Here is a 9,720-nt window from a genome sequence, read left to right on the forward strand (position 1 = left end):
AACCTTTGATGCTGGGTTAGAGTTAGGCTGTTTTCAGTCTGCTAAACTCATTACCAAACAATTTTACCTTTTTCACGCAGAATGCTGATCTTCCAGCAAAAGAGGAATCTACGTCTTCAGTACTTCTCCATCTGAGTGCAGAAACTCAGCTTCTTCTAAAGGAGATATTATCTGTGAAACAGATGCAAAAGAAATGTGAAGCACTAGAGGAGGAGAAGAAGAAGTTGGAGGAAGAAGCAGTAAACTTCAGACGTCACCTCGAAATGAATACAGTGGAGCACAGTCAAGTGGAGCAGGACAAACGGGAGACTGAAGAGCAAGCAAGACGGGCTGTAGTAGAAGCACTGAAAGAGCTCAGGCGAGCTATGCAGTACAGATGGGAAACTGAAGAGCAAGGAAGACATGATGTAGTAGAAAAACTGAAAGAAATCAGCCAGTTTTTACAGGTGAGACACTGATCTGTAAGGTGCTTTAACTCACTTCGCTGAGAATTACAGTTCGGATGTGTACATTTTATGTGTTCCCTCTACTTCCCATATAGCAGTTTGTTTTGTAGATTTCTGGAAGGAAGGCCGCATTTGTTACTCCCTTTAAATAATTCAGTTTCCATCATTACTATCACTAAATTGATGTTTCAGAACAACTCTCACTAGACAATCGTTTTTAAGACCAATTGGTGTAAATCAAGACCACTAGGAGGAAAAGCATATGTTGTGATGTAATACTGTGCCACATTCTTGGATTACTCCTAGGTTGTATTCTTCAATTTTTAAAAGTTTAGATTGATCCTATTATTCTTTGAACTATCACATTACATGAGTACTAATGTAAGGGTGATTCCACTTTCATTTCATAATTCAGATTTAATTCACTTGACATTGATGATAAGTATTTTAAAGTTCAGCTTTTTTTCACACTTAAAATTGCTCTCTGAATCACTGACTCAAAACTAAAGGGAACAAATATACTGTAATTACTCAGGTTGTAAGTATTTTTAAAATTGTGTCCTTTTAATTTGCTGTAGGCACAAGCAGCATCTCAGGAAGACTTGCTCAGAGAGTGTAAACGCGCTTCAGTCAGTCAGATGGAACGCAGAGTTCAAGACCTGGAAACGGAACTGAGAAGGAAAACTTCTCAGTTGGATTGTAATGAAAAAGAATTGGAAAAATACAGGCAGCTGTACCTGGAAGAGCTAAAAAATAGAGTGTCACTGGCAAATCAACTAAACTCGTAAGTCAAAATGTAGAATGATACAAAATAATTTAGGTCACTAATTTGCCTCTAAGTCATGATTTTTATTGAGCCAGGTTCGTGAGGTGGGTAGCAAGTGAATGCTGACTAGACAGTGTAATTTTGGGAAATGGTGTTAGTAAATGAACTCTCGTTTAAAATGTCAGTCCAGGGCAGTTTGCATCTCCCTGCCTTTTGCTGCTTTTACATGACTTTATTTTTTATATTTGCATATATTTAACCTGGTCTAGTCTTTAAGCTAGGGGTTTTGCAAACTTCGTAATTTAGACAGCCATATTATCACAAAATTTCTAGTTGGAATTCCCATAAATAGAAATGTTAATGAGTTTAAAGTTAACTGTGTTTTGGAAGAGTACAACATAAACCCAAGGGGCCCAATTCTGGTGTTTGGTGAATTTACTTTCTTGATTGTGATATTTGGTGTCACCGCTCGTGGGCACCCTGAGACGAAGTACTGTGTCCTTCTAAGTTTGTCTCCGCTACGTAAAGGCATGCTTGGGGAATAGGGGGAAGTTCACATCTGGGTGAAGGGCAGTATAGTGGTTCACAAAGTGGCTAAAAAGAATATGGTGGCCTGCCCGAGGGGGTGTGTGGAAGACCGAAAGGGCAGGTCCCACCTCTGGTGCCTGAGTAGCAGTGTTATGAGCTACAGGTCTCCCCGCTATCCAAAACTAGAGTGTTCCTATGAAAGTTGTCGGTGTAAAGCAAAAAGGCAATTACCTTAGGACACATCTTGCTGGTGGATGCATAAAATAAATAATGCATAAAGCACAGGTGCTCACAGACACAGTCCAAAGCCGTGGCGGCGTGATGCCGGGATACTGAGCGTGGTTCTGGGAAAGGAGCTCGGTGGGGCCCCCTCTCGCTGCTCGGGGTGCCCATTGCCCCCCTGATGGCTTGGGCTAAAACAAGCACCCAGTGCTATTCTGGCTTTTAGCTTTTTTTTTTTTTTTATGAAAGTGAAAATCCGCTTGAAGTTTTTTTTTGGTTATGGAAAACAGGTGCTGATGTAGGCCTCTGGTAAAAGCAAAGTAACAAAGTGAGCTTTGGGACATTGGGGGACCCTTGAAATTGCCCCCTGGCGCTGTCGTAGTTCTTTCCCACCATCGACTCTGCCGCCTGGTGCCCCCCAGAGGTGGTGGCTCTAAACTGTTCCTCAGTGCCGCATGCTTGATTTCTCCCAGGTAATGCGTGAATGTGTATATAAGGGGGGTGAAAGCAAATGCTTGAAAATGGCTTTGAGGGATGGTTTAGTTTTTATTTCTGAACTGGTTTCCTGAGGGTGAGTTTGTCTAGGTGCAGCCAGTGCAGAAGGCAGTGGGGGTCCTCTGTGGGGGCGTCTCCATCTCTGACTCTCCCCACTTTGAAGTACTTGTTAGTTAAGGGCCCCCCCCAGGGACATACGTCCTTCTTTAGGGCAGTTTTAAACTGTAATCATTTACAGTAGGTCTTTGCTGATGTATTTTTGGTGTTAAAACGCAGTTTAATGGGACAATCTGTTTACAATTATAGCAACTTCAGAAATACACATCACTTAGGAAGAAAACAAAATGAATGAAATCTGTGCTTTGCGATCCTTGCAGGGCTAATGAGAGGCTGGCTGAGATGAACACTGAACTTCAGCTGGAGAAACAGCACAAGAGTTCTTTCCTCGGCTCTGTTCCCGCACGGCCTGTTGACAGACCACCTCCTGCTGAAAGTTCTAGTACTGCTGAAAGTTCTAGTACTGCTGAAAGTTCTAGTACTAGCATGGAGCCTGAAAGGAGTCGTCCTACTCGAAAAAGGCGCTTCAGGAATTTTCCACACCCTACAACCAGCATGAGCGATCTATTGAAGGTTAGTTATGTTATCTTCTTTCCCTTGGGTTTCAGATTTCTGATACAATTCTTGTTTTTAATTTGATGAGATTCTGAGTTGTTTATTTGACTTACGCACACTAAGTAAAAGCCATAATTAATCGTGCTAATGAAGGAGACAGAAATTTTATTTTTGAAGTCCCAGGACTTGTAATTTTCAAGAGATACCTGTCATAAACTTTATTCAATAAATGCAACTAAAGTGACAAATTTTAAAATTCTTAAAAAGCTCCATTTTAAATTCTATTTTAGAAATTAAGTATTATTGCCTAATAACTAGAGATACACTTTCCAATGTTTGGCGTAGCTTCTGATTGATTTCGGTTTGGCATTGGTTCATAGTCATTTTCAAGTTTTGCTGCACCCCAGTTTTTCTACCCCTCAGCATAAGTAAATGATTGGCATCGAGATACTTAACCACATATGGATGTTTTTTATTTAAAGGAATCCAAGGTAAATTCTTTTTGTGAATTCAATAAACTTGTAACACTAAAAACACTAAGTTCTGTTTTTAAGTTTAAAATTTTTATCATTTTCTTCTGTAAGAGTACATTCTTAATTGCTATTTTACTTACAGCATTGTTATTTTAATGGTTATAAAATGTCTTACTGAGCAATTGTAGGACATTTCTAAAGATGTAGTCAAGTAAAGCAAATATTTAAATTTTTAAAATGAAGTTCGCTTATGTCTCTGTCTTGCCCTCACCTGCAGGAATACCGAGGTGGCAATGATAGGGAGTCTTTAAATTACAACCAGTTTTCATTGTGTATCATTGTTAAAATAGCCATTGAAATCGGTGCACGTGGGTTTCTGGTTTGATGGTGTTTTCGTGATCTTGATGCAGAGAAGGGTAGCACGGGCCCTTGTTGAGTGAGGTCTCAACCTGCTTTTTCTCACTTGGCTTCATGTCATAATAAATCAAAGAAGAAAAAAGCTCAGGTTTCATAGACAGTGTTGTGGGTAAATTGAGCCTAAGTGCTTCAGAGTCATGAAACCGGACTGCGTGGTGTTAAAAAAAAATGCATGGCTTACACTCCCGCCAGTGGATAAGCATGATGCAAACTCGAAATGTTTTCATTAGTTGTCACCAAGAAATCGATAGTGTGTCTCTTTGCAGGATGATGGTGGAAGAGTGTGAGTGCAAAAGCAATGCAGGAGAAGACTCCTGAGGACAGTAGTTTCTTTTAATGCTTTTGGAGGAAAGAGGTGTCTGTTTTTTAGTACTTGTAGGTACACAGGAAAATAATTTATTTTAAACTCAGTGTTGTAGTTCCAAGGTATATGTAGTTCTTCTGTGGGGCCGTGGGGCTGTGGGGCCGAATCATGCTGGGTTGAGCAGGGAGGTTAACAAGCCCCGCTCTGTCCGGGTGCAGAGACACGGCTCCCTCAGCGCTGCCGGGCGCCTCACAGGAGCTATTATTGTACTGTTACTGCTTACAGATTTCTTAGACTTAGAGAAAGAAGATGCCTTGTGGAATTGCTAGGGAGGTAATTACTTCTGCTGGGAAAACATAAAGTAATGCTATGCGAGCTGTGAACATACTGTTTAAAATGACAGAAAGGGATGGGTTTTTGCATGGGGCTTAACAAAACAACAGACTTCCACAGCTTTTCAGCTATGGTTCTAGAAAGCAAAATGTCAAAAATGGCATTGGGATTGAATGTAACATTCTCCTTTATGTGCAAGGTTTTAACATTTTGGACTGTTCCTACTGTGAAGTTCCAGCTTACTCAGCATTTTTTTTCTAACTTGACAGAAGTATTGCTCTACGTCTGTGATTTTAGTGGTGCTGGTGGTCGAAGCAAGTTTTTTCCAGTTGATAACACTTGGGTTTATTGCCTCTCTTACTGCTGCGTGAAGTACGGCCTTGTCCCTTGACATTGTTGTAGTGGTAATAGATGGACCCCATATCTGTTTTGCCAGTTTGTACCCTCAGATTTCACATTCTAGTTATTTCTGGGATGTTTTGTCCTACATGTCAGAAGCAATTTTACAGTTTTACTCAATTATGTTACTCAATTATATTACTATAAAATACAAAAAGTTAAAATTAGCCTGAGCAGATACGTCACTGTTAGATTTTCTTGCACATAGAATTTTTTTCTGAGAACTGAAAACTTAAAAATTGATCCCAGACAGTATTATAACAGAGAAAATTTCTCTGTTTTTAAGACTTTTTTATGTTCAAGAGTTTTTAAGTATTGGTGTGCCTAACATGAAGCATGGCCACAATAGTTAATAAATGTCCTTCAAATCTATTTTAAATAGGAACACTGAATTTTACACTCACCGATTTTGGACTTTTGGTGTATTACTGACACTTTCAAACATCTTCTAATGATTTATTTAACTAATTTTTAAATTTCTCAAATGTCCATTCAGTTTAGCTGCCCCTTTTCTAAATGGGATTATACCAGTGCACCAGAGCTAAAACGATTAATATTCCTAAGACTTTAACTTTTTACATGACACAGCACTGCGTCTCAGCAGGATCTGGTCACGTTTCTTTTAAAAGTAGGCTTCCAAGGCAGGGCACATCCACTCTGAATTTTAATTCTAATCAAACTATCACAGTAGTTAAGCTCACCTCTCGTAAGGCAGGAGCAGAGTTCAGTAACCTTGTTTCTGCTATCAGCTCTCTGCCCTGTGGACTCCCTCCTGGCCTCATTTCATTTTGTCTGAATGGACAAATGAGGAAGCGTGTTATCTTTTGAAAGCCAGTCACTCAGCTTCTTCCAGTTCTTTTTCTTTCATTCACTTTTTTCTCTGTAGTTAATTTTTTAGCTCCTTGATCAACAAATTCTTTCTCATTTCTTTTCTCTGCAGCAAAATACATGTATTTAATAGTTACATGCTGACAAGTGTCATTTCCTTCATTAACCTATTTACAACAGTATGATGAATCAGAGTGGTTAAATGACTTGATTTTATTACATTTCTGGAATTGTACTTATTTTTATAACGTTTAAAATAAGAACAATACCAAGTTTTAACTTAAAAGTATCAATAATCTGAAAATATATTCACTTTGGTAATGAACATGTGTGTCTACGTGTGTGACAAGTCTGTTTTTATCAAATTGATCTCGGAAAGGGCAGCATTATCTTCCAGCCTGTGACCTCAGTTTTGACCTCAATCCTGCAGTGTCCCCAGTGGGACCTTCCATTTCTATGGGACATAGTCTGCAAACCGCCAGTTATGAGAGAATCCTCCTAATTAAAAATCATTAGAATTAAAACTTGCTGATACATTGTCTTCCTGTGTATAATTTTCTCACCTTACTGTGTTTTTGTTAAATGGAAAAGTTTAAGTAAAACTGCAGGTGCCTTCTCCTTATTAATGTTGGACTTCAGACCACTTCCACCATCTGGACATGGGGGTCCTCACCTAGAAATAAGCATAAGGGTCCCAGAAGTACGTGTTTAGGAAAATAGCTTTGCAGAGGAAAAGAGAGTAATCTACATTCAACTCGTGTAAAAGTGTGATCTACATTTTGCATAGTGTTTATTAATGGTTATATGAAATTATTTCTGTTAAGGCTTCTCCCTTCATCTGCTAGGCGTTTTTCACTTCACAGGACTCTCCTGGCACTGTTGTCATGTTGTTGATGGCATAAGGCCTCTCTAGAACGCTCTTGTCAGACAGTGTTATGGAAAACAGTCTCTGAAAATATTGGCAAACGGTAGCCCCAAATTTTGTCTTTGCACCTAACATTTACAGAAGCCTCGGCTCTCATGTCGCTGTTACCACCGCAGTGTTTATGTCTGGTGTACTGTTTAGAACCTGTTTAGTGAGCGGGTGACTTTCATAAGAAAGGTTTTTAAAAGAGCACTCTAGATGGGGACACTTGTAGTTTGAAGTGTCCCCACACATTTCATAATTAAATACGTAACTAATTAAGTCAAATTTCAAAAAGTTGGCCCTAGTTTCTAGAAGGGAAACAAAGTTACAGTTAAAGAATTAGGTATTGTTCTCCTTGTTTCTAGCTCTCGGAAGTTGTGAATCAGAAACCAACTTTGAAAACTGGCGCTAGCCTCTCCTTCTCTTCAAGCAGATTTTCTGACATAAATATTTTAGTCATCTACAGAGAGCAAAATACATTTGCTTAACTTGTCTGCCAGTAGAATTTTCACTTGACATTATAACAGAACCCCTTCCTTCATTTTATGTGTCTAAGATTCTGTGCTAAAAACATTAGCATAGAACAGACCTTAAAATTTTAGTTTTCTAAAAGTGCAGGAATGGAAAGCTCATTTTAAGGAAAAATCCATTCAAGTTAAAAAAAGCTAAACTTTTACAAAGGGCAGTTTTTCTAAGAACTGCAGAGCAATGCATTCAGTGTGAAACATGACTTGAACTGTTGAAACTCTTCGTGCCAGTAAGATCGGGCGTTGCCCTCTGAGATTATGTGTATCAGACAGGGCAGTGTTTACTGTGCTTTTCATCAGGGGAATCTAAGTAGCCTCACAGATATGTGTTCTCTGTTATCTAAAATCAAAGTAAGTAGGAATTTATTTTATTTTATTCATGTGATTATTTTTCTATTTAAGCAATCCCCACATTAAGTCAAGTCTCTAAAAGTATTATTTAAAGGCCACATTTCATAAGCTAACTCATTCCTATGATCGTGTTTCTTGTTTCACTTAAACATTAAAAATATTTGACTTATTGCAGATGCGGAAGAAGCTGATAAACAATGTATCTAGAGAATTAAAAGAAGGTATGTTGCCAACATTTCTGAATTAAATTTAGACGTTGATTTCTGAAACACACTCTAAACAGTAAATGGCACCTCTTTCTATTGCTTGAATAACAGATACAATGTTAAGCTTTTTTCTTATACATAGCTGATGAAAAATGTGAGAGCATAATTTCATTCATAATGATAAATATACTTATTCCTCATTTATTCATCATGATCCATAGCTTTAAAAAAAAAACTCAAGAAGTCTGTGTTCTCTATTTCTGGCTGTGCCCTTCTCTCCTGCTGTCCCCATGGGCCTGTCACCTGCACACGGACCTGTTTTCAGAAAGCGTGGAGGTCATCAGCTTCTCGAGTTTCTGGTAGTGACTGAGGCCAAAAACCCAGACTCAGGCAATCTCGGTTCATATAGCCGTCACCTGGTGGGTGACAATTTCTTGTCATTCACTTTGTCACTGGTTAACCTTTTGCCCTCAGGAAAAATCCCAAATTCCTTAGCTTGGAAGAAAAACACCCACATCGATTTGGCTCTTGCCAGAGTCTTCAGCCGTATCTCTTTTCTCCCCTGCTCTGCCCCTTGGCTCCAGCGACTGGTCAGACTGCGTCCAGCTCCGCGGGTGCCCTTCCTGCCTCTGCTCTTTGTGTTTGCTTCTTGCCTCTCCCTCCCACACTTCCTCCTCCTTCAGGTATCTGCTTACACATCACGGCCACCAAAGAGGGGACAATATTGACACAAAGCTGGACGTCCTTTCTGAGTGTTCAACTCTGCCCTCTTTTATACCTGTCATGGCATTTATGTCTCTGTACCGAAACTGCCTGTTCATCTATTTTGCCAGTTTACGGTACATGATCTTTCAGTTCAGGGTGGACTGTCATCTTCATCTTGTGGTTCCAGTGCTTGTCACAGTGCCTTAGCCCATGGTTGCTGAGTAAATGAATGAAGAATGAGAAAACCAGGCGCTCTGATCCTTAGCCACAAGAGCAGTTAATTCAACATGCAGCCCTGGGCAAAGTCTAGAGTAGTAATCTTATGTTTTGTGTTGTAATTGTGTGTAGGTATTTTTCATTCTTCTTAAAACTTGGAAAAGTCTCAGCTTTTCTTAAAAAGTAAGCTGACATTGAGTTACCTATGAAGAATTTTAAGTAAAGAACCTAATTCTTTCTCATTTTCTTTCCAGCTACTACTGAACTTGAATCTAAGTCCTATGGACTCTCTCGTAGGCTTGATGGATGAGTCAAGTCTAAGTGAAGATCTGACTTCGAAAGCACGTCAAGAATATGTGGACATTTTGAAGAAAAAGTGCACGATCTACAAGATAAATAGTAAACGTTTTACCTGCTGGGCTGTTTGCTGAACATTTTAGTTATTTCCCGTTAAGATACTGACACTGTTTATTAAGGGAAAATACTCTTGCATTCTATGTGCATGATTAAAATGTATGAAGTATTTTAAACCACGTTTTTCTGCATCTCATTGACTTTCAAGCAGATTTTGGGAATAAAACCCAGCACTTTGGAGTATTATATACTCAAACCAAGCCCGGATGCCAGCTGTTTAAACAGCACCCAACCACCCACAAAACTTGTCGTTGATGTTGAGCAGTGTTGATTGATAGCTTTTTTGAATTTTCCAGTGTTAATCACTGTCTATAGACCTAAAGATTTAGACGGACAGCGTTTGGATCTGCTGTGGCTGTTCCAGTGTTCTGATGGATCCCAACAATCGTTACGGTGCCATCAGCCTTTCTGCATGTTACCTTAAACACTGATTCACAGATGATTCCTCATGGAGAAATGAAACCTGCCTCAGGCTTTTCATCTTCTCTTATTTATTTACTTACCTTTTGGAAACAGTCTTAAAATTAGAGACAAGTTCTGAGCACCAGACGCAAACGGACGTTGTCACAAA

The 9,720-nt window shown here is 39.3% G+C and overlaps 1 protein-coding gene across 9 annotated transcripts in view; it reads left to right on the top strand.

Moving 5' to 3' along the window:
- LOC140688381 (ankyrin repeat domain-containing protein 26-like) overlaps nt 1-9,265 on the top strand; it is a 129,447-nt gene extending 120,182 nt beyond the window's left edge. For all 9 annotated transcript variants that reach the window (XM_072947046.1, XM_072947047.1, XM_072947051.1 and 6 more), the window contains 5 exons: nt 81-446; nt 1,025-1,230; nt 2,835-3,087; nt 7,784-7,829; nt 8,990-9,265. In XM_072947046.1, the coding sequence (XP_072803147.1) occupies nt 81-446; nt 1,025-1,230; nt 2,835-3,087; nt 7,784-7,829; nt 8,990-9,045 (927 nt within the window). In that variant the 3' untranslated portion in view covers nt 9,046-9,265. The remainder of the gene's footprint in view (nt 1-80; nt 447-1,024; nt 1,231-2,834; nt 3,088-7,783; nt 7,830-8,989) is intronic.
- The last annotated feature ends 455 nt before the right edge of the window (nt 9,266-9,720 follow it).

This window comes from Vicugna pacos, chromosome 22 (genome assembly GCF_048564905.1).
Source record: "Vicugna pacos chromosome 22, VicPac4, whole genome shotgun sequence".
NCBI lineage: Eukaryota > Metazoa > Chordata > Mammalia > Artiodactyla > Camelidae > Vicugna > Vicugna pacos.